This window comes from Eschscholzia californica, unplaced genomic scaffold (genome assembly GCF_041429995.1).
Source record: "Eschscholzia californica isolate CP2 unplaced genomic scaffold, dmEscCali1.0.p SCAF_1, whole genome shotgun sequence".
NCBI lineage: Eukaryota > Viridiplantae > Streptophyta > Magnoliopsida > Ranunculales > Papaveraceae > Eschscholzia > Eschscholzia californica.
This window is the reverse complement of record NW_028238198.1, coordinates 12,222,594-12,247,842: the sequence shown is the minus strand read 5'-3', so window position 1 is coordinate 12,247,842 and position 25,249 is coordinate 12,222,594. Positions and strand designations below refer to the sequence as shown.

General features: G+C 36.4%; 3 protein-coding genes across 4 annotated transcripts; all 3 read right to left on the bottom strand.

The window, feature by feature from the left end:
* Nucleotides 1-601: 601 nt before the first annotated feature.
* On the bottom strand, nt 602-6,336 carry LOC147564179 (MAC/Perforin domain-containing protein). The gene is made up of 8 exons (XM_086644154.1): nt 6,052-6,336; nt 4,515-4,759; nt 4,039-4,237; nt 3,602-3,673; nt 3,082-3,268; nt 2,473-2,642; nt 2,185-2,249; nt 602-1,394 (listed from the first exon to the last, which is right to left on the bottom strand). The coding sequence occupies exons 1-8, from the start codon at nt 6,283-6,285 to the stop codon at nt 725-727; spliced, it is 1,842 nt and encodes a 613-aa protein (XP_086500280.1). The 5' UTR covers nt 6,286-6,336; the 3' UTR covers nt 602-724.
* A 1,148-nt stretch (nt 6,337-7,484) lies between these two features.
* Nucleotides 7,485-11,421, bottom strand: LOC147564178 (heat stress transcription factor A-1-like). The gene is made up of 3 exons (XM_086644164.1): nt 11,334-11,421; nt 10,135-10,834; nt 7,485-8,679 (listed from the first exon to the last, which is right to left on the bottom strand). Exons 2-3 carry the CDS (start codon nt 10,351-10,353, stop codon nt 7,762-7,764), a joined length of 1,137 nt encoding a protein of 378 aa, XP_086500290.1. The 5' UTR covers nt 10,354-10,834; nt 11,334-11,421; the 3' UTR covers nt 7,485-7,761.
* Nucleotides 11,422-12,196: 775 nt separating this feature from the next.
* On the bottom strand, nt 12,197-24,667 carry LOC147564177 (Zn-dependent exopeptidases superfamily protein). Of its 2 annotated transcripts, none has more exons than XM_086644109.1 (16): nt 24,242-24,667; nt 23,771-23,884; nt 21,708-21,822; nt 20,870-20,952; nt 20,708-20,784; nt 20,456-20,533; nt 19,833-19,904; nt 19,648-19,721; nt 18,465-18,597; nt 18,298-18,369; nt 16,040-16,159; nt 15,165-15,236; nt 14,262-14,402; nt 13,694-13,778; nt 13,171-13,612; nt 12,197-12,594 (listed from the first exon to the last, which is right to left on the bottom strand). In XM_086644109.1, exons 1-16 carry the CDS (start codon nt 24,312-24,314, stop codon nt 12,330-12,332), a joined length of 2,016 nt encoding a protein of 671 aa, XP_086500235.1. In that variant the 5' UTR covers nt 24,315-24,667; the 3' UTR covers nt 12,197-12,329. The 2 variants fall into 2 exon arrangements, with proteins under 2 accessions (XP_086500235.1, XP_086500242.1); XM_086644116.1 differs by having other exon boundaries at nt 21,708-22,009; nt 22,674-23,884; nt 24,242-24,446.
* Between the last annotated feature and the right edge of the window lie 582 nt (nt 24,668-25,249).

Below are 25,249 nucleotides of genomic sequence, written 5' to 3'. Positions count from 1 at the left end.
GCCATCAGGGAGGTGAAGCCTAAAAAACTTTGATGAATCCTTTTTAAACAAAAACATAATTTCTTAGGGAGTTTTGGCCAAATTCCCCTAAAACATATTGTTTAGAAGCCCTTCTCAAAATTTAAGATATATTCCTTCGTAGAAATAAAGTTACCTATTTAAAAAACAATAATCATTTCTTTCTTAGAAATAAAACAACTAATCTAAGAAACAAAGAAACAAAATAAATTTCAACGGTTAAAAAAAGAAATTAAAATCTCTCTCTCTCTCTCTCTCTCTCTCAATAAAATAATAACTTATTTAAGGGAAAAGAAACAAAAAAAAAATACAAAAAAATAATAACTAATAAACATCTCTCTCTCTTTTAATAAAATATAACAATAAATTTCGTAACATTCGATTGATACAAGTGTCTGTGTCCTAGGGCACGGGAAGCGGTAGATTTTGACTTCTAGACTGTATATATCATAAGGAAAAGGTAGGAACAAAAATGAAAGATTTGTCATTTGATTGTACTTGGAACTTCATTGAAAAATTTGAAAGAACTTAGTTATAGAATACATATTTTGAAATGGAGCTTAAATAAAATGAAAATTGGTTATGGGCCAAAGTCTACTTCAATAAAACATTAGAAGATCAAACAAACAGTTCACAAAATTAAATTTCCCAAAATTTGAATAAATAATTTAGACATGTACAAAATAAAATTTCATCTAATATTCTCTCATTTTACTAACAATAGACTAGAGAGAGAAGACTCTGATAAGAAACCTAAGAGAGAAAACTTAACATGAAGACAAATTTTGCCTTTATCAATATCAAGCTTAGCTCCAGTAACTACCCAATATCCAGGAGTATCCTTTGGACCTTTACACATTTCAGTAGTATCAACAAATCTCATAAGTTTTTGTCCATAATTTGGTGGACCAGTAGGGAACACACCGGAATCTATGATAATTTTGGCCTGTAATTTTAATTTTTCCGAGATTCCGGCCGCCCCACTACCTGAAGAGAAGAAGCTTGACTTAGTACTGTTGGATAGGTTATCTGAACTAAGTCCTGCTTGTTCGATTACTGATTTTTTTGTGTATGAGTTTTTGAGTTTGGTGAATAAGAGTCTAAGATGGAGTACATTTTTCGAATCTTGCTTCTTGAGATGGAGCTGAGCCCCAGTTACTATATAGACGATATTTTTATCGACGAGTGAATCTGGTTCGTATTGGACGAACGCCGTAGATAGGTGTGTAAATCTCTTGGATTGAATGGGCTCTAAGTATCCGCTCTCGTCCGGGGCTATCTCGTCTGAGCCTATCCATAATGGAACTTCGTCATCCGCCATCTTGTCTTCCAGTACTATCGGATTATTCGTTAGGTGTTTCAAGTGTATAGCAAGCCTGTTTAATTAATGTTGTTAGTTTCATGGACAGGATTTTGTATACATGAGATGATGAATAGTCCCACATGGACCCAAGTAAGTTTTGTTAGTGCTAATCCCAAATTGGTGCTGGGAGAGGGTAGTGGTCACCTTATAAGTGTGAGGGAAAGCCTGACTTCTTGAGCTAGCTCTTGAGATGAGTGAGTATTCCCAAAACCACTTGCGGAAAAGGAAACCTCAAGACGACACCCACAAATAACATCAGAATGCCAAAGTTTACGAAAATCTTAGGTCACTTGTGGAAGGTAAAGATAGTCATCGAGGCCTAACGTGTGGAGAAAAAGATTGTTATTGTTCGTCCCACAATGGTTTTGGGTCACTTTGTAAGTGTGAGAAAGTCTCACCTCTTAAGCTAGCTTTTGGAGTAAGAGAGACTCAAGACTACTTCGAAACAAAGAATGCCTAAGAACAAGACCACGCGTTTTGTGACCCACGATACAATATGTTCGGCCTCTCTAGTTATTGTCAACTGGTTTTGAGTTTGACATAGACAAACTTAAAAGGAATTTAGAGCTAGGTCCGCACAATTATAGGCCCAAGAGAGTACGAACGATAGCCAACAATATAGCATTTGGATCACTAGTCGGTGTGGCTCTCATTTGAATACCCATATACTTAACATTCTATACTTGGTTTCCTGAACTCTAGTCTTGATATGCATGGGTCTACTTCGATTTCGTCCCTTGAGAAATATATAGACCAGTTGTTCATAAAGTAGATAGATATTAATGAATGGTTGCGTGACAAACCTGTTTGATTTCATTCCCTCAAGATATAACCTCATTCCTGTGACTGGTCTCTTTCCTACTATCACCTGTCATAAACACAGTCACCATAAGAGGGTTAGTATTACCCAAAAGTGCTAGATGTACACAATCAAGTCACGGCTATATCATCGCATCTCTAGAGTTGGTTGGTTGAATTAGAATCGCCGTGTAAACTTCAGTCATTTTGTGAGACGTTTGTATATACAGATATGTTTTCTTTCTTAGTGTGTTAAAAGGAAAATTGTTGTAAGAAGAAAAGTGAGTAAATACCTGGAGAGGGTTAACATATAACTTAGGGCCCATGAGGTTGAGAGGGAGTGCAGGAGCAGGGATGGCAATGTTTGTAGTGGGACCCAATGGGAGGTCATTGTGAATTGGAGCCCATGCTGCCTGTGATTGGAAATCCAGAAAGTACTGTAGATCCGCTAGTGGTGGCTTATCTGCAGTATAATAGTATTTTTCTATAGGTTAGGTATTTTTTTTCTTCACTAGGTTAGAAACTATAAAAATAAACTTCAATCTTGTATTAGCTACAATTAGTCAATGTTTGGCGCACTAGAGTGGAATTTGATTATCAGGAGTTGCATTTAGAAATGATGTTTCGTGCATAGAAATATGAATCAAGAGCCACATCCCAAGTAGGAATGAGTCAAGATTCACATTCTAGGTAGGAATGTGACTTCTCCTAAAGGAGTTGCTAAAGCCAGATAGACTAGATTTGTGATACTCTTTTTTTTGGAATCGTCAATCAAATAATTCATAAGCAAAATCAACCTCTACAAATCATATGTTTTGTGCATTACAGAATTTCGTGCACCAAACATGGCTTTGCAGATGTCAGTGGGACGGATTTGAGAGAAGAGAGAGAGAGAGACTCACAGCGGAGATAGATATTGATGGCATGATGTAAGAAACCCTTGCCACGGAGAGCTGGTCTAAGGAGGGAAGTGATGGGAATGAATTTGAAATGGATGGCATCAGGGTTGTTTGGTACAGTTAACAGCCACTCACAGTGACTACTAGCACTTGTATCCCCTCCTCTCTTTGTACATATCACTGTGATCCCCTGTTGTCAAACCCAAATACATTCATGTTCATGGCCATTGCTTTGCTTATCACATTTACAAATTTCCATTCTTCGCTCTCTAATATACTAAGGGGTGGAGTACACCTCCTTTACACCTTTGTGCTCTGTCCATCCTACGTGGATAATAGGATAAGGGGCAATATTGTCTTTTGCATCCTTACAATGGGTGAGAAAAGACAATATTACTCTTTGTCTTATTCAAGGCGGTAGGAAGGACGGTGCACATGAGTGTACTCTATCAGAGTCATATATATCCAATAGAAAGTTGGAATTTTAGTTTTAGGAGTTAGGGTGAATGAAGTAAGTACTTACATCTCTAGAAGAAGAAGAGAAGCTGTTGAGAAGCAAAGGTTGAGGATCAAATAGATTGAAAGCCTTTGGAGCCTGTTCATAATGAGTTGGACTAATTGGGTTAGATTGATGCATTTTCAAGACATAACGACTTCGAGAAAACTCTCTAAGGCAATTTCTTTTTGTGAAAAAGAACCTCTCAATTTTTTTAGGGCTTCAGCTCCCTGAGTAGTATTTGCACAAGTACACATACACATTGTTAAGTCTGTACAAATTCATATATTTTTGTGAATTTTGCACGAAGCGTCTAATAATATTGGCATGTCCTTATAATCAAGACAAACGGGAAACTATGTCTTTCGTCCGATTTCCCTCTTCAGATAATTAATTTGATATAATACTGATTGGACACAAGAATATTGAAAGATATATGGATGAAGAGAGAGAGAAGTGGGAACCTTGTTGAGTTTGTGTTGTTGTTGGTTTTTCTTGTCAATAGTGCAAGTTCCAGTGAAGAGTTGATCACCAAGGTTTTCCAAATGCTTCTTCAGCTCAGAGGGTTGTAAATTGGAGGAGGAATCTTGTTTTACAAGCACCATATCTTTGCCTCCTATACTCACTCCCACTAAAATATGTGTCCCATATTTCTCTATAAATCTTTTCACATTTATAAAAACCATAGTATTAATTTCTACTACTATATGTTATCACAACCCAAATATCAAATTGCATTTCGACTATCAATGTTGACGTATACATATCCATGTTTCATTTGTTGCATTTCAATTGATTATGGGCGAAGCCCGAACAAAGTAGTCTATATGTATTGAATATATCTATTTCGGGTTGGTCTATATTTTGATATAAATACTATATTGTTCAAAGAAATACTCAGACGATATTACAAGTCTACAAGTGAGAAACATAGGGTTACCTAGCGAGGGCAAGTGGGTCCCAAGTAGATGGAACGTCATCTTCGACTTGATCATCGAGGAGGAGAAGGGGAGAGTGTTGGATGTGAAGGTTGAAGAGAACAATGAAATAACCATCCAAAGACAAAGATTTGACGTTGGAAGCATCTCTAGCCCAAGAGCTGCTCTCAAACCCAAATATAGAATTGAAATGTCCAGATGGTATCTTCCCTCCCAATGAGTTGGTCCTATTGAATAACTCCGACATCTGCATTGTTTAATTCAAACAAACATTTTATTATAATAAACTCTGACGTTTAAGAGATCGTTTCAAAAAAAAAAAAATAAGAGATCGACCCATGAGAGAAGAAGATGACGACACCTAATATTGTGTTGGTCGACTCATTAAGTCTCCATATAGAACCGTTGCAAATTCTAGACCCGACCCAGTGTAAAGATCTAAATTTTGAGGTTATTAGTTTTTAAGTAAAATGTAAGATTTCAACAACAAAAAAAAAAGTAAAATGTACAAGCATTTCTGTGTCAATGAAATCATAGAGCTATTAATTTGATTTTTTAAAAAAATTGGGGGTCTTAGTTTTCTCTTCTACCACCACCTAACTTTGATGTGGTTATGATAAATCTAATAAAGCTTAAATTGTCAAACTTATTGAATGAGAAAAAGACCCCACGTCCCTCTACTTTACAAAACCTAAAGTCATCAAGTTCAAATAATGTCAATTATACTAATGTGGTTACTATTTTAATATCTCTTCCCCCCATTGGGGAAAGCTATATGTTTGGACCTTGAAGATAAATAGAGTTAACCCCATTCTTATTAGTTGAATTAATCAAATATATTTTTTTACTTTATAGAAATATTCATTAGAAATGAGTGAATTGTCTGTTCATAAGCGCGTAAAATTAAACTTCAAATAATTGACCTAGTGAAATGTTTTGACATTGAACGAAAATTTGACCACCTTTTTTATTTCTCTCCCAACTTTCCTTAGCGTTGATACTTTCGACTTATAATAGTTGATACAAATGAAAACGCTAAGTAAACAAGAAATTTTGGACACTATCTGAGCAAAAAAAAATGTGTGGCTTTCCATGATTGAAACATAAGTGGATACGAATCATTAAAAACTCCAATCGTGGCAAGCCACATATAATTTTTGCTACAGAAAACTTCTTGTTCCCAGCACTACTGGATAAAAATATATCTACGAATTATTCAAAACTTGTTCTTTTTCTATATAATTGAGTTGGTTTATTAAGAGTGTCTACTATTTTGGAGATTTGGAGATGGATAGTTTCACAAAGCATTTAAGGTAAGTAATTTGATAGTGTGTGAAACTGTGAACTAGTGGGTCAAAAAAATCTCTAACCACAAAATTTAGAGTGCATTTGCTTTACTTTTATATTTTAACCTACCTACTTTTACCTATGTGTTGTCTTTGATAAATGAGGACATTAAATATAGATAGTCACACAAGTTGACTCAATCCTAAATCATCTCAATTCCTTGTATACAAAAGAAATGGAAGAGAAGATTACCTGATTGAATTCAAGAACATCAGATTGATATCGAGTTCGATCTCCTTTATCACATTTTATATCTATAGGTACTCCACTAACCGATCCAAATCCAGGAACATCGAGTTGTTTAGTCTCTGTTTCGTTTAGTAAAACCAACCTTTTATCCCCCTTGCAATATTTCAATCTAAAATCAGAAGTTATATCAAACCCTTTTCCTAAACTACTTAGAGCCTTCTCTAAAATTTCCATCATCTCATATAACTCAAAAGTTCATACTAACAAGAAGCAACATAAGAAAGAGGAAACTATATAAATAGAGAAGAATATGAAGACAAAAATGATGAGATAGAAAGAAGGTTAGAGACCAAGTCTTTGAATTATTTCTAGTCATTTTCTTCACATAAATGTCAAAATAAGGACTTTTTCCGTTTTCATACTTTTTTCCGTTTTCATACGAGAAACGTACTAGCCGATTAGTAAAATACAAAGATTCTTTCATTTTGTTTGGTCTTTGTTTTATTATATAAATATGAACAACTTCTTAGTCGGCCCTTTCTATAAGAAAATCCTACACAATTTAGAGTTGCCGGCCTTCAACCCTGTTTCTTTATTTTTGAAAACAACAATGTGTTGATGACGCGTAGAGTACTAATGTCAAAACTTAACAGCGTCACAAGGTAATCGAATTATAACAATATTTCTCTAGGTGATTACATCATTAGAACACTCTTTCGAAATTAGTCCTCCATTAAAATACAAACTATGATATCAATTATTCTTGAGAGACTAATCCTGCTCCCAGAGTGTGGAGAGGACTGTTTATGGAGTTTATTATAAGGGTTAATTCCGTTTTGACCTCCTAGAGATGACCAATTCACCAAATACCCCCTGAAAATGACCACCGTTTAAAGTGATTCTCTTTTTCAGATCACTACGGGTACACCTGCCCGTACTGCACCAATATACAAGGATTATTCGAAAAGAAGTGCAATTGAAATACAAAATTAATCTTTCATGTCCTATTTCTCTTTCCCACAGAAAGGGTCACCACCTTGCCGGATGATTGGCCTGCCAGCGGCGACGACCATTCATTAGGAAAACGGAAAAACTCTCCTCCTACTCCCTTCGTCGACCGACCACCATCTCCTTCACCATCATCTATTTCATTTCTTTCCTTCTGAAATACACACCTACAAGAAACCAGCCTGTGTCCACCTTTTTTCTACCTTCTATCTACTAATCATCTCTTCAAAGAAAACACTCTATATTCTAACATGAAAAACATTACATCTAAAAAACAATGGGTAATACTGAAGAAACAGATTTTGGGCTTGTCAATTGAAATGGAAGAACTCTGAATTTCCGTAATTACTCGAGGTGTACATGGATAGAAACTTATTACACAGAAATGTATATATAATTTATACTATAGTTACTGCAAGATTATAGCATTTATGAGTAACAATTGCATATTGTTGGAGTGCGAAAGTTCAACTATTTCATATTATTCACAGGAGCCACAAAAATCCCTCAATTGAGATGAAGCTATAGAGTGTCTCCAAATCATTCATGATATATGCACTAACACCATTGCCGCAAAAAAAAACTGTAAATAGGCCAAAAATGTTTCGTGGTCAAGATATACCTCTGGCGTAAAAGGTAAGCATTCACAAACTAAAACAAAATCGATGACGACCCACAAAAGAACTCATTCCAGGAAACTTTTTATTATTCTTCAATTGTGATGGTCTCTGTAAATTCTAGTTTCTCCGTTTGTTTGGTTAGAAGCTCGGGATTTTGATATGTTTCCATCTTAGTATCCCTGTTATTTGATTTAAGCACCATTAGGTTATCCTGATTCTGAGGGTTATGCAATTCCATCTCATCAGAACTGCAGGAGTCTGGACTAGACGAAAGAAGCTGCTCCATCATAATATCATCTTCAGGTAGATCTGGTAAGATATACAAGCCGTTCGTTTCTGAGGGAATTGAGTCTGTTCCCGTTGAAAACGGTGTGACCTCTCCAAATGACATAAAATCAATATCCATAAAGAAATCATCAACCCCGCTTGGAGAAGGATCTGATTGTTCAGATCCTGAATCTGATGTTGGCTCGAGTAAGGGCTCCGAGGCCTCAACTGTCAGGGGCTGATACCTAACTAATTGACCATCAGAAGCTTCCGATTCTCCATTCTCTTTACTTTGTCTAAGAACAGGAACTCGTCTCTTTTTTTTCGTATCGGCCATGCGCCAATTGTTCCTGTTTTGCTGAATGAGTTGAGCCAAGAACCCAGGATTTTGCATGGCCATTGACAATAATGAGAACATCTGTTGCTGACTCTTTTCCATCCCTTTAATACGTTGTCTTAAGCAATGCAACTCTCGGTCCCCGTCATGCTGCTGCTGCCGGCATTTAACCAACTCCTGCATCAGTAAATTCCTGTCCCTCTTGAGGGTTTCAACTTCTTCGAGGAGCCCAAACATTCCAACTTCTACACAATGTACTTTATTTTGCTTTGCCTCTTTTTCTTGACTACTGGCCTCAGTTTGTTTTCTTCTACTGATATCCTTCAACAAATGCTTTTTACCCTTAACAAATCCATTATGTACAAATTCCCATCGGTCTGGATCAGATTTTCTGAAACCCTGAAATAGAAGTAATATCGAGTAAACTTACTGATAAAATTATGTCATCCAAAATAATTGTTGCACCTATAAAGAAAATGAACTTCAACCAAAATCTTCAACACATGAATTAACTAATAGACTGCTTAAACTTTTGCACAGACAACGTTTGTAGTAGATAGTTATGTTATAATCTTACATTCTTGTTATAATAGATTTAATAGTGCAACCATAAAATTCTTTTTTTCCCACATTGAAATCACCAAGCAAAAGAAAATAAACACGAGAGTTTCACAACTTTGTTTGTAAAGAATTAAGAATTTTACTTTAAACACTCAATAGAGATAGAAAATAAACACAAGGAGGTGTGGGCCGTGGGGGAAGGTGTACCATTGGATGTTGAAAAGTAGTTAGCAATTACGTCCTTTAAATAGTGAAGGGAAACAAGAAAACAAAACAAAGGAAAGATCCACAGATGTAGGGCAATACCATATAGTAGTCAGCAATTATCTCCTCTAAACAACAAACCAAATAAAAAAATGGAAAGGAAAAGGGTAAAAGAGAGAATAGAAGCCCATAAACATATCAGTAATTGTCTAATTTATCTCCTAACCAAGAACAATAACGAAAATAAACCAAAGTAATCAGCAGAAATTGAACCAGACTCTGGCTTCCAAGTCATATGGAAATGAGGTAAACGGTATCTCGATAGCAACCAAAGTTGGCAAAGGTTGGGCATGTTCTAACTTGCAAGGGCCCAATCCTTGAGTTCAGCCGACCGGGTCAACATTCTTGGCCAGAGTTAATTATATTATATATGAAGGAAAATAGCCGAAACTCCCTAGGACATATTCTTTTATAGGCTTCAGCTCCTTATAAACCCTGCACCAGTTTGCACAAGTTCGTGCATAGTATGTAAGGTTGCGCATAATTTGTACATGTTCGCTTAGTTTGCACATATTTACATAACCATCCCAAGGCAAAACATACTGACATTTCTTTTCAACCAGGACCAACAAGAAATTGGGACTTCGGCCCAATTTCCTATTCGATATACTATAAACGTCTTTTACGCACTATGCATAAAGAGAAACCAAATGTGTATATGTGGTAAACCTTGTAAGACCCTCCATCCCTACGTTTTACTCTGACTGTATCAGACGAGTCCCAGTGAATCGGAATCCAGTCGGTTGCGCTCGAGCAAGACTCAGTCCGACTTGACGATACCCCCTAGCTCAGGGGTTCCGCTTGAAATGGGTTCAGGCTACTTCCGAGTCGATTATGGTTACATGGATTAACATAGTTTTGTAGTTACTTCTCTAGCATTATCAAACTTGGGTTATCTAACAGAAAACCTGTCACCTCAAGAATTTCTTAAAATTGACTGTGAGACCTAGAAATTGCAAGTAACCATCCCTCATATACAGAAAGATAGAGTCTTTAGAGAGAAAGAGAGAGAGAGAGAGAGGGTCTTACATATGTGTTAAGTTGTCTCCAGAAGCTAGAGAAATTGTTATGTTTGAAGTATTTGGGAAGCAATTGAGTCTGAAAAGAAGTCATGTCCCAAATAATGAAGCTATCAAAAGAAGAACTCCATGAGATAACAGAATCACTAATTGGATCATCAACCATATTGTAACACTTTAGGAGGAATGGAGGAAGATGACCTCCCTTTTCAGACTTTGATTCACCCATGCTGATTGGATTAATCAAAATCTACTCTGCTTTTCTTTACTATATTCTACAACCCTAACTATTGATTTTGGGAATTGCTGCCCAAAAATTACTATAAGAACAGATTGGATAAAACTTGATTGTTTCTAAATAAGGAATACCGTATGCATGTAATATACTAATTCTTGATGAATTTGAAATTGGAAAAGAAGGAAAAAAGAATAATCAAATAAAAGCAACAAATTGGAAACCCTAAAATCAATAAAGAGAGATGGGTGTTTTTAGTGTTTTGTTTGAAAACCCTATGATAAATCATGAACCACTGACACACAGAGCTATAGAGAGAGAGGGAAGTGTTTGAATGGCTGGAAGAAGTGGAAAGAAAGAAAGAAAGCGGTGAGCAAGAAAAGGGTAATTTTATTCTCCGTGGCCGTGGGGAACAAGAAATCCACCTTCAACTTTCCCTCTCTTCATTCGGTTTTTGCATAAGGGTAATTTTTTACTAGGGTTATTTCCCCAATGGCCCCCAACTTTGTGACCAGCTTCCTGGCTGGCCCCCTATTTTAACAAAAATATCTATATGGCTCATTTTTTCAGTTATCTTTAACTTTCCGTTACTCTTTTTCCTCCATCTCGTTTTATCTCTCTACCACATCATTTGAGCACGCCAAATCATCGTCTTCACCGGCAGGGTCGCCGGACGGCCAAATTTTCGGTCGGCGACCTTCAACCTTTTTTTTTCTCTCTCTTCTTTCCCTTTCTAAAACAAAAGTTTGAAGGTCGCCGACCGGAAATTTGGCAGGCCGGCGACCCTGCCAGTGAAGACGATGATGTGGCGTGCTCAAATGATGTGGCAGAGAGAGAAAATGAGATGCAAGAGAGAGAGTAACAGAAAGTTAAAGATAACTGAAAAAATGGACCATATGGATATTTTTGTTAAAGTAGGGGTCAGGCAGGAAGCTCACAAAGTTGGGGGTCATTTAGGAAATAACCCTTTTTACTAACGCCCTCAATTGGCGACCCTTAACATATAATGCACAGTTGGAGTTCAACCACTACACCTTCGATGAGGAATTTATAGATCAAGGCAGTGGACGTTTTTCACTTTCTAAAATCGAGAGTCACTACTAGATGCGCTAATAGTGTATTCAGGAGACACTACATAACGACACTACAAAACTAGAGAGATCTTAAATGCCCCTCCAAAATATTATTGGGGGCCACCTAAAAACAAATTTTAGAGGAAGATTTTGAAGAAAAGAGGCGTCAATGACACTTTAGCTTTTAAAACACCCCCTTTTGATATGTACTTGCACAACCTCTATAATGGAACTTTATGGAAATTTTAGGAAACACAAGGATTATTCTCGCAGTTATTGTGGAGCTACTCTAGAAACCATACATCAAGAGTTCGACATTTTGCAAAACTGAAGATCGACTCCTTGTTAATTTGTATTATAAGAGTATTTTTTGTTTCACCTTCGGGTTTTATGAGTGCATCTGGAACAGTTTAACGACGGATATAAGTATGGAACAGTTTAATCACGGTTATAAGTATATTCCATCTTTATGATGTATCAAATGATGTGTTATGTTTGTTGTAATCATGTAGTTGAAAATGAAAAGAATAGAAAGATTTGGGACCAAACCCCCCAATCCTCTTGACGGATACTCTATTCATCTTCGCCTAATTCTGTCAAAGAGAGAACTGGAGACCCATAGGGGTTGCAAGAGCTATATTCTAAGACTTACTAAATATAATCGAAAATTGACTAATAGCGTACTAGACCTTTTTTTTTGAAAGGATGCCCTACTACACTTTAAGTGTCAAGTAATATCGATCTACTGGTGAGAAGAAATGGCAAGAATAAGAACTACTAACCAAGCTAAAGAAATGATGTCAATATATCAGCAAGGCAAGTTAATCTTCCACCCCCAAAATACTCTTCATCAAATGTCAATCTGGTGAAGATCTTACATTCTGTTGCATTAAGCTTTTAATCGTGTTTAAGAGCTTTAGTAACCATAGCCCTAGTAACAATTATAGCTAGGTAAGCAAGAAGTGTAACAGCTATTCCGCCTGCAAGGACGATATTGTCATAAGTTGCATCTTGAACTTTGTAAACTCGGAGACCTAATACGTTCCAAAAGCTCTCTGTCCATACAGGGTCGACCAACCCCATAACATCAGAATCATTTGCTGGTATCAGGTTCCACTTTCCATCATCAAACTTCAGTCGAGTTGAGTATGCCGGAATGTACCTGAAAATTTTGGTACCCAAAATTTTAATAAAGCTCAAAGACACATGCCAGGAAAATTATGCCATGAAATTATTATACACCAAGCGGAAGGCGTCTGATTTGTGATCCGGACATAAACAAGGATATAAGTAATCCTAAGAGACGAAAAACATATTTCTTGAATGGACCTGTTTCTTTTTACAAGAAAAAGAATATAGCGTTATTGATGAAAAATGGTCCTGAAATGTGGGTTTCCACTTCAATCTCCGACAATATCTCAGAACCTGAAAAGGGAAAGCTGTTTCAGGTTTTCCTTTTCACACTGTGTATGTACTCCTTGTGCAAAAAAGAATGTCAGCATTACCAGACACCAGACATGCCTTCCAATGTTAAAAATGATAGGATTAACCAAAATGTTGGGGTTCTAGGTTTTAAACTCGTGTTTAGATAGCTAATCGGGCATGGCTTCTCTATCAGTAAGAGTGCTAATGACACATGCAGTTCGCCTAAACCCAGTATAATAGATAGAAGAAGATCAAACTCGTGTCCGACTTAAATATGATTATCCAAATTTGTCATTTTAGTTAATAAACTCACCTGGTTGTAGAGATAACACAAGTGCCCTTTTGATCTGTTTCTACCCTGACGCAAACTCCGCCATCGTTGCTGCAATCTTGCGAACAAACAGAACTATTTTTCTCCTTTGAGATAGATGTTTTATCCGCGAGAAAATTCCAAATGAACCGTGATATATCACTCAACTCCTCAAGATATGGTGTTGATGAGGGCGGACTCGCTAGAACACCGACATAATGGTTGGGACATGTAGTGGTGGGTGCAATATATTCCTTCACCAACCCACAAGAAAGACCCGGTTCACAGGTCAATAGACATGCTAAAAGTTCCTCAACCAGAGACGAGTTTACGTTGATAGAATTTAGTTGTGTTGTACTCAGTTCCTTGTTATCATTTGCAAGAATGTACAGTGTTCGGGCAACGACAGAAGCAGCCGCTACTACTGCTGAAGAGTTGATATTTGCTGCATTAAAATAATAAGCATATTAGGTAAGTACGTAGTTTAAAGGAAGCAGCGCCACGGATTTCAGTAGTTTCAACTCACACAGATCATCAAGGTGGCTGTGATAGAACTTGTTTGTAAAAGCATTGTCGAAGTCTTCCAAGACAACTCCAGAAGTAGAAAGGTTCTGCAAAAAAAATATTACGTTTATATGTATTACTTTCAGAATTCCTAGCTTCCCATTAACAGGAACCAATTGGATCTGGGTACCATTTCTTTTACTGTTCCAGCATAAACTCATTAAGAAGCAGGATATTGTCATTCACACATTGTACATGAAGGACCAGGAAATGACTTTCAGTATGGAGGACTTGAATGCAGAAAGATCATTCTCACCAAACACTACATTCTAAAATGTCTAATCTCATCAAGTGTAGTTGTATATGGTCCTCCATTTAAGCAACAAATAATCAATTTGTATTTGTTTTGAACCACAGGCCTTGTTTACTACCTCGAATGACAATCAATAGATAATACAAAACCCCTTGAGATTTTTTAATAATAAAGAAGGAAAAATACATAAATTATTTTGATTTGCCTTTTAGTCTTTAGAGGAGTGTAGAAAAGTAAACAAAAACATAAGTTGAAACGTAGGAGTTATATCTCCAACCTTTCTCAGGAACGACATCAATGAAGACGGAGGTATCCCTGGATTCGAACTACTTGCCCTTGAGATCTTTACGCGCTCTGATCCCAGTGAACTACTTGCACGTTGCAAGGCATCAAACATTCTATTTGTTGCTGATGAATCCTATATGAAGACCACATGTCAAGCAAAATTATGGGAATTAGAAATCTGGTGCCATACATATCACTCATATATGGATCTGGCATTTAAGGTAGACTAAGCAGTATATAAGATAATTAAAGTACACAAGTAAATTAAATTCAGACTAGCAATTGACTTTTTATATTATCTTAGACTTTTAGTGTGACGAGGCATCGAGGGCTATGATTCAACATGTATATATTCTTGTCTTACTTATAAGGTCTTTTATTTTGTGCTTGCATTCCTAACTTTTAGGGTCAACCAATTACAATAAAACCAAAACAATTTAACTCGGGTCATGTTGTTCGCACTGTACAATACGTACATGAGAAAAATCTCAGAGTATACCTACTACTGAGTACTGACTACTCTACTAGAGTGAACACGAGACTTTCAAAAGGGTATCCAACACGACAAAATATGCTGAAAAGGAGGACCGATATATAGGTTGCAATTAGTAATTTAGTTTTTCTCCGAGTGACTAAATCAAATCGCAGAGAAGTTCTCACTTCTAATTATTGGAACTTTTACCAATTTCCCACCATGACTGTCTCTGACACAATACTTGGATTATCCTCCATGATTAAATAAGGGTTGCATCAAATAGCCACCCAAAACATATCTATACCTTACAAAAAATTAAAACAACAATGATAATACGGATCGATTGCAATAAATTAAAAGTGAAAAAAACTTGAATAGATAAACATGAAATTCTATTGAATTTTATATCTAATTTCTTACCCCAGCTGCATGTGCAAAAAATGAGTTGACCCCTTGGCTGAACCCTTTCCCAACAGATCCTATTTCCAAAATCTATAAAGGACATCCACCATAGAACAGTTAGGTTGTAACATTATAATATAATGGTGCATTTACGTTATAGCGTTAGTTAACTGAAATATTTTTGGAGTAAGGACCACTCCAATGCCACCATATATTTCAGTGATCTAATTCTACGCAGAAAGAATTTATAACCTTTCGCTAACCAAGCTTGTAAATTTTTTGTAGGTTCTAACTAGAAAGCAATTATGATTGCAAAGTAATTGTATTCTGTTTAACTAATTTTTCGTTAAGGAAGTTAGGATGATAGAATAATGGATTTATATAGGAGGAAGTATCTCCACCTATACGTGGTCTTTCCACTCTTTTCAGCCTTATTGGCTTTAAGAAAAGAATTGATGAGCATGATAAGAAAGATCATTTTGAATCAAATTTGGAGAAAATAAAATGATTAGGTTGACAAACACATAATATATTGCATATTCCAAGTAACATCAACCTCTTGCAAAGCTTCATATAGGGGAAAAGGACAAGAGTGATGAGGCAACTTGTTACCTCAGAAAAAATTATGTGTATGACCATGCCCCCTTTTTAAAAATCAGATGTCCTTTAGAGTAAGAACCTTAATTTCTTCGTTTTGAGACTCTGAACAAAGTCAATTTCTATAAAGTCATACAAAAATTGTCCTACCATCCATGACATCATTATCTGAAAACATTTAACTATTTTTCGCAAGGAAAACAATCTATTGGCCAACCTTGATGCAGATGCAACACCAACAAAAATCCAGGATTAAAGATCTTTACATTGCAACTTTACCAGCAAAAGAAGAATACCGTCTCAATCAGCGAGCTGTTAAGGCCATCAACAACATCCGTTTGCTTGTCTAGTTCAGAGAGAAATCTACGACTGCCAAGGTATCCCCAGGCTTCTCCGGTGAGAACCAGAAAAATTAGCTGCACAGAAGTGAAAGCATGGTGATAGAGATGAATGGCAGCAACTGTTTAAGGCACATGAGAGACGTCAAAAGAAGGATTGCCAGACCCAAATTCTGATTTGGCGTGTCTTGCATGAATGGCCCAGTTAGAACCTTGAATAATGCGGGCCTGATCCACATGTCTTTGTGGAGATTCTACTAGTTTCTAAGTATTAGGATGGTTAAGTGTCTTTAATGTCATTTAGTGTCTCTTTAATGTCTTTAATGTCTTAAATGTCCTTTATAATGTTTTTTAGTGCTATAGGAGTTTAGAAGTTCAATAGTCTACAAGTAAAGATAGCAAAGGTGGGTTTTAGGCCTATATAAGGCATGTAATTCTGCTGTTTGGAGGACAGACAGAGAGTATTCCAGCAGCTAGTTAAGCTTTATGTGTTTGTGTGATGCAAATACCCCAAAGGTGTGATGCCTAAGGGCTCTAGGAGTGATTCCTAGTTTGTACTGGTGTGATACTAGTGCGTTATTTCTTATATCTATAATATAATCAGGCTATTTTCTTCCTTATTTCCAACTTCCCATTTCTGTCCTATATCAGTTTGGTATCAGAGCGAGGTTACATGATGGCAACTAGATACGGACTTAGGAGAAGATTAACTGAGAATGAACGAGACGATATCATTTTTGAAATTACAAAACGACTCAAAGACGTGCAAACCAGACTAGCTAAGATGGAAACTCGAACACACCATCTTGCTAAACATCCTGAAACTGCAAAAGAAGATGAGCAAGCCGGAAATAATGAAGAGAAAGCTCTAGAAAATGAAACTTTATTTGATTATGGAATCTATGAGTATAATGACCGAGAGGAGGAAGAAAATAGTTCCCATGTATGTGTTGTTGGACTCGTTACCACATCTCTAACAATGGAAAACAAAGAAACTAAAGACATTGTTGATCATCAAAGTGTTTCTATCGAGGTGGATTCCCATCAAGGATATTGGATTAATTGGAAGGGGCACCCACTTACTGACTATACAAGGATTAGATATGATGAGTTCAAAGTACTTGACGAAGATCTTTATGCATTTAACTCGCCAGAGTCGAGCTTTCTCAAACCCGGGAGAATTGATAGAGATGATGAGTCCAAAGTACTTGACCAGGACCTTGATGAGAAATTTTATGCATTTAACTCGTCGGGGTCGAGTTTTCTCAAGCCCGGGAGAATTGATAGAGATGAATGGCAGCAACTGTTTAAGGCACATGAGAGACGTCAAAAGAAGGATTGCCAGACCCAAATTTTGATTTGGCGTGTCTTGCATGAATGGCCCAGTTAGAACCTTGAATAATGCGGGCCTGATCCACATGTCTTTGTGGAGATTCTACTAGTTTCTAAGTATTAGGATGGTTAAGTGTCTTTAATGTCATTTAGTGTCTCTTTAATGTCTTTAATGTCTTAAATGTCCTTTATAATGTTTTTTAGTGCTATAGGAGTTTAGAAGTTCAATAGTCTACAAGTAAAGATAGCAAAGGTGGGTTTTAGGCCTATATAAGGCATGTAATTCTGCTGTTTGGAGGACAGACAGAGAGTATTCCAGCAGCTAGTTAAGCTTTATGTGTTTGTGTGATGCAAATACCCCAAAGGTGTGATGCCTAAGGGCTCTAGGAGTGATTCCTAGTTTGTACTGGTGTGATACTAGTGCGTTATTTCTTATATCTATAATATAATCAGGCTATTTTCTTCCTTATTTCCAACTTCCCATTTCTGTCCTACATCACATGGGCTGAAACATTATAGATAACATACATGCGAGTAAATGATAAGCCGATAAGCTTGCTAATATTGAGTTTCTGCTAGATAACCCAAGCAGCACAAGGACAAAACATATTACTCAGTAGTTCTAATTTACATATTTGCGGCACTATAAACTATGTGAATGACATACTTCAGTTCTAAGAATAGTATGTATGAGTTCTAAAAATAGTATGTATGAGTGTATGACTACAATGCAACGACACTCCGGAATCTCAAAGTCATAGACTCATAGCTGGTAAACAAAATTGCGGATAGCAAAAGAAACAGCTTTCCATGTTATAAACATATAATCATAATCCCAGATAAATGAAATATTTAAGTTAGTGCATGAAAAAAATTCAAAAGACCTGTTTGTTAAGCTCATTTGTGTCATCGATCCGGGAGAGAGCGTCAACTGCAGCCAGCAACGAGACCATCCCCTGACCAATGTTACAATCATGTTTTTCAAAACTTCTACGCACAATGAAAGACCCTTAGACTAATCGGTTTAAGAAAAAAAGATTCTGGAACTTACAGATAAAGGAGAATCTGCACCCGGACTTTTGTCGCGGAAAAAGGACACAGAATCCATTGATGCCACTGCTAATACAATGGGTTTGGGTCGTCCTAAGGAAGAATTATTAAGAGGTGGGAGTGAAGACATGACACTGCCCTTCAAATACCAGAAACATACAATTAGAAGGTACTCTAGAATGTTTTTAAGTAGTGCTATAACATCATAACCAACATGTAGCATAAAACTGTTGACTTTATAATATAATTAATGGTAGCAGATACAAGAAAATGAGAAACTTAATTTCAAAATAATTATCCAATTTAAAATGCGAATAAAAAATAAGGTAGGCAAATTTGCCACATCCCGCAATATTTTCACTATCTTTTCTGTATTTACATAGAATAGCTCCTTCCCTAGATTGCACGTGTTCAGCTAGGTATCCCACAAAGGTAAGTAACATCAAACATGCCAGAGGAAGTAAAGCTATTCCCAAAATTTAATATCACTTTCAAGCCGAAGAAGTAGAGTGATGAACTAAAGGGGAACAATGGCATAGCACGCGCTTCAAATTAGTCTCCACTAGATGAATGAGTTTGAATGGGGCTATCTGGGATTGTTCGACCCAATATTCAAACCAGAAACTGAAGAGCAAGGTATGAACTTCACTACCATCAAGTTAAGTAATCAAAGCTCTTGTGTTTGCTTCAATTTGAAAATTATGAGTTTCTACGTTCTACTTCTCCTACATTATTGTAGTTATGTTTAATGTTTATATGTGTTTAGATGGTTCAGTTGGAGAACTACAAGAAAAAAAGAATGAACCTAGAACTAGAAAAATTTGAACAAGTGCAAACACTGATAGTTACATCTGCATTTAAATCACTACAACATATGTTTCTTAAGGATGTCATAACGATAGCTTTCTTTATAAATAGAATAGAGTGGATCACGCAATAAAGTACAATGCAAATTATTATAGACATCCTATAAAGACGCTTCAAAGTTTAGACAAGAGAATCATTCTAGTATACAATCAAAGAGGGTAACAACACCCACAATAAGATTTCATCTGCCTAATGTGTTAATCCATCATACTCCACATATATGCCGAATGACATCACTACTTCAAAAGGGAGTGGTAAACCTTTTCAAACAAATTTCAGCAAACCTTATAGAAGTGTAGAAGCTGAAGAAACCTCACCTATATCCACCTAAGGGCAGACAACTCTGTTCCTTTAGACAAGATACTGAATCACGTGTTCCAGTCTTTGTTGTCTAATCAATACAGTTGTATCAGGTAATGTTAGAAAATGGAAAATAAAATCCCTTTGAGAATAATTAAAACCTCATACTAAATGTAAACAAAATTTCGCAGAAAAACTTTACCTGCATGACCAGATCAAACTCGGCCATGTCTACAGTATATGATTTTTTGCTCTTCTCAGTCTTACTGACAATCTGCATTTTCAAATGACAGTCTAAGCTAACAAACTGAGAATGTTCATATTATTGTTACAACTTGATTGCTTCCAAGGATTATTTACAGTTTGTTTGGAAGGATCACAATTGCATGACCATAATTCGCAATACTAGTACACATCATTCGTTAGACTGGGATTTAGGACAAATCGATGACATCTGATTACTACATGAAATTTGGGTTGATTTTGTATGCTCCTGTCAAATATATACATTACCAAGAGTTACATAGTCTTTTTACTTGGGGGTTGTAACGTTGTATATATTTCTTCTTTTCTAGGTTAACATTTCATCATCCGAGACTTCTCGTTAAGATGCTTGAAAGAAAAATATTTCATGTTAATATTTAGGATAATGTGAAAATAGTTGGAAATTATAAGAAATGGTTAAATTAATATGCAACAAATAGAACTATTTTCTATCTTCTAAAATAAAAGAACAACCCCCCAAAAGTCATGTTTTGGATAATTTAATGTGGCGTGGGCTACATCAGGTCATCCACCAAGATATGAAGTACATGTTACTATTACCTCCCGCAATAGCACTGTGCTCTCCTGGGAAAGTAAGAAAACAGGAAAATCGTATCCTTTCCACATAATATTTGATCCCTGCAAAAGTTAGCAAGTTTCAGTTTCTTTCTCAAGCCAAAGTGTTAAATAATATCGGTCCACTTCATAACAGACAAACAAAATGGGCTCATTATGTTAGCTTTTATCCTTTTCACCTTCCTTTGTTTTATCAGTCAACAAACAAATTTCATTAAATATTTATTCATAACTTACAGCAGGGTTCCATTCATAATTGAGCTTCTTGTAAGGGGAAAATTCAGCTTGCGGAAATTTTTCAACGGGAGAAAAGCCTAGAAAATGAAAAAGATTTACAATCCTTAATGCAATGTGGCCAAATAAAAGCACAAATAATGGACAAGTAACTGCAGGCAATACCTTGTCCATCATTTTGGAATTTTGTATTAGATTCAACTAAAACACCACCTACTTTTGTAGCAAAGTTTTTATCATTTGATAGTCTGCAAAAGTGCAAAGAGAATAGATCAAGTTAGGACTCACATATTGAATGTACAACATGAGAGTGACATACAAAGGTTAATGTGCACATGCATATCAAAATGATTAGTTAATTAGAGAAAGACATATTGATATAAGCACAAGACGAACATAAATTGGATACCTTCCAGGGATATTAATTAAAACAGTAGATGCATATTCAAATAGTATCATATGAAGCTATTATAATTTTAACTCATTAAACAAAAGCTCATTCTATGGTCTCCTTAACTCCCTATATGCTTGATTGTTCTTGTACATGGAATATGATGTACTTGTCTGATTAGAATTTGCAAGTGAAGTGAGGAATAACCATTCATTTTGGGTGTTTACAGCCCACCAATATGCTACAAACCACCTTAATCAGATATTAGTTGCAAAATGCGAGCTTGTTTTCACTAATAGTGATTATTTTCATTAGGCCCCAGAAGTTCGTTGCTACGTAGAGATTATTTGGACACTTTGTGTGGCTTACTTATTCATTCTAATTTTTTTTTTATGTTATGAAGTTAAGTTTGCACCTACGTATATTCACTATTCAGTTAGTTACGACATGAGAGCATGTCTCTGGTGTTCATTTGCACTTGTATAAGCATAGCAAACATATCTCTACATGCAACTTAAATTATTTTTGGACTGTAAAAGAAGAATTGCATATAAACAGGAGAGAGTAAGAAAATGAAGACGTAAATATCAACTGAGGGGGGGTTAAAAATACCTGGTAAAGAGATTTTGCATATCATCTAGCGAAACCAAGACTGCAGATGACTGAGCCATTTGCTCAATATTCTTGTACCTCACAATTGGAGAAACAACCTTTTCACGTCCAGGATCTGAAGAAATTATTAGAAGATCAGAAAATGGTAAAGTCTGGACCAAAAGCACCCAAAAGAAACAACATCTATTGCATGCCATCTTTTGGCATGGATGTTCTTTCTTAGCAAAAAACGGAACTCCTAAAGGCGCCCTGGGTTATTGTCATAGACACCCCTGTACACATAAATCACCCACAAAGTTTGCCTGTAGCTAGGTGTGGGAATCGGTCCGGACCGGTCGGTATCGGACTCTAACTTCATCGAACCGGTCGACTCGGACATAAACTGTTGGTGACCACCTATTTACTCGGGCGGACTCGGACGGTCACTCTCAAGAATTCTTTGTCCATTGACCGTCCAAGACCGTTTATTTTACCGGTCCAGTCGGGCACCGGACGGTCTCGGTCCGGACTTTCCAATAAATTTACTTAATTCAGAACTTTATTTTTATTACCACAAACAAAATTACTTACAAATGAAGATGTTTAGCCAAGAAATCAAAAGTAAATATAAAAAAGAAAAAACACAGTGGATCATCATTTGACAAGATATAATTAAGCCATGCACTAATGTTTGGTCTTCCAGAGGACTATATGACTATAGCCAACGATCATCATATATTCATATGTCTATAAAATTCAACGGTCAACTTCTAAAAATGAGGACAGTTTAGTCGGTCAACCTATTCGGTCACTCGTACCGGTCGGTCAGCGGTCGGTCCTTCGACATAGAATTTTGACCGTGACCGTCCGCCAATCTTTCGGGCCGGTCGGACACTGACCGTTATGACCATCGGGTGTCCATGGACACTTTTTATCTCGGTCGAACGGGTCGGATAGCGGTCTTCCGGATCTTTTTCCCACCCCTACCTGTAGCAATAAGTCAGCACTTATAGAGCTTCCCAGCGCAAAATTGTCATACCAGATACTTGTATTTGACACTTGAAAAGTACAAGAGCATCGACGCCCTTCCTTCTAGCCATTGGCTACACCACATTGTTACCTCGTGCATAAAAGATATTACACATAGAGAAGTATTTTGTGGTCATCAAACGTTATTTCTGTTTTTTAAATCTTTCATCTCTTTCTCAAGAAAAATAATCGTGTTAAGACCATAAAATACATCATGTTTTTGTATGATGTAACAATATCATGTGGCAGGGGTTACAAGGTGTGCCCTAGTAGGCTAGTATTATATTAATATCTAGTAACCGCAATTAAAAGGTTCTATTTAAATAACGTAGAAGATATTTAAAGTTCCTATAAATTTATAGTCAGTAATCTGTACTTTCCTAGTTTAAAGAGATAGAGTCAAACTAGGGAAGTCATTAATCTAGCAACTAAAAAGTAGCCCAATCCTAGGCTGATCGACTTCTCTTTAAGTAGGGTCTCTACGCTTTTAATTATCAATCAATCAAAACAATTCCAAAGTGGAAGCAAATAAAGAACAATTCAACTCCATGAACAACCAAACGAACGAGGTAACGGACTTCATCAAGGACCCCCTCGATTACTGGCCCCAAAACCACCCCTCTGCTGCACTTCACCAGTCACCACCACTTCACCCACTCAAACACACCCCACCTTGGTATAACCCATTCAGCTAACACAAAACTAACCGTATCTTCCTAGCCCAACCAACCCTAGCTACCAACCCAACTAACCCACTCACCTACAACATTTCCATATAAAATCTTACAAATTTAATTCGTTAACTGATTCTAGTCGTTAACTTATCAACTAGTTAACCTTATTATACCTTGATTGAGTAAATTAAGCTGAAGATTTTGGAATGTCAAATCTAGAGTCTTGGATGAAAGTACCCAAAACTGGACACTGAATCCAAAGTTCCAATTTCCAAACCAAAAAGGGGTTCCCGAGAGAGGGTAACTTTTCCAGCAACAATATTTCATTCTACATTGGATTTCGAGAAGAAAAATTTTACTTATACATATGAAATTACTTACTTGCACAACCAATTTCTCCAGAAAGGTTCAGCAACCGTACGCATGGATATCCATCAACAGTCAAATACATTAACTTCTCAAGATCAGGGACTGACTCTATAGAATTAACACCACCTGAACCACAAAAAACATATAAAACATGTGCACTAACAAAATGGTATAAATAAGTACAGGGTTCTTCAAAAGAAAACACAATAGTTCATTTCACCATGTACTAGGCTAGGGTTTACATAAAAAAAGGACAAATTAAAGTTATAGTAGCTTTTTAGGCAAAATGAAAATTTCAAGAATGCGTAATTTAGAGTACACCCATACAAAAAATGTTAGTAATTCGACAAGTAATTTTCTAGTTTATCTAAAACAAAAATTGATTCCCATAATCAAAATGCACAGAGATATAAGAAAGGGCAAGGAAGATTCTTAAATACAAGAATAGGGGAAAAAAAAGTAGGATTGGGGAGGAAATCTCACCGGCGACGGAGGGACAAAGCTGTTGACAGATGAAAATTAAGCCGACGAGTAAATACAGATGATGATTGGCCATGGCAGGCGAAAGAAGATCCAAATTTGAAAATGAAACTTGCAAAACCCTAGTTGTCAATTAGCATTTCAGCTTTTCCCGCTCTCTCTCTCTCCTACTCTCTCTACCCAACACAACGTTGACAGACTGCTCAGAGAAACCAAACTAAAATTTATACAAACCTATATGCGTCAATTGTATAACCGTCTGATCACTTGATCTTTTGTTGTCCTCAGCCTCGAGATTGAAAACTTGATGAGATCGGCTGGTGGTTAAGAGTATTTCGCAATATTCACACTCCAAAAAGAGTGTCACGTAAGATTTTTTTTATAGTTTCTTTTTTAAAATGATCTCCAATGCAAATTCATGATGAATCTATGAAATCATGTGCCAAGATTTATTTTAGAAATACTTAGAACACGTCCAACCGGTAGGAGTTGAAGCTGTTGCAAATTTGAATTTTCAATCTTAGCCCCTAGGTCTAACCGGCTTCTTTTGGGCTGAGCTTAGGCTCAGATTCAAAGAGAAGCTCAGTCGACTGAGCCTATTTTGGGTCGGTATGCACATGTCCGTTGGGAGCCACCTTCTTATTTATCAAATCTCTTTCTATTTTGCTATATAGACTCAAGTAACTTGAAAAATCATAAATCATGTATTTGAAAAAAAAAATACTCATAAATCATGTAGAAAAATCAATTTTTCTTCAAAAAATTTGTTCTGATGCTTGATTCTTCTGTGCAGAGAAGAAAATCATCCAATGTCTTTTTGAGAAACCGGCTATGATTTACGTTAGTCGTTATAAGACATTGATATATCAGGAAGATGTGATGAGCACAATAACTGTCTAAGTTCAACATTAATGAAAGAGGCCTAAAACCCGAAAACATGGAAGAGGCATAAAGCCCGACAAATACATTACATTAGTTGCACCTTTAATAACCCAAGTTGAATAATCCATG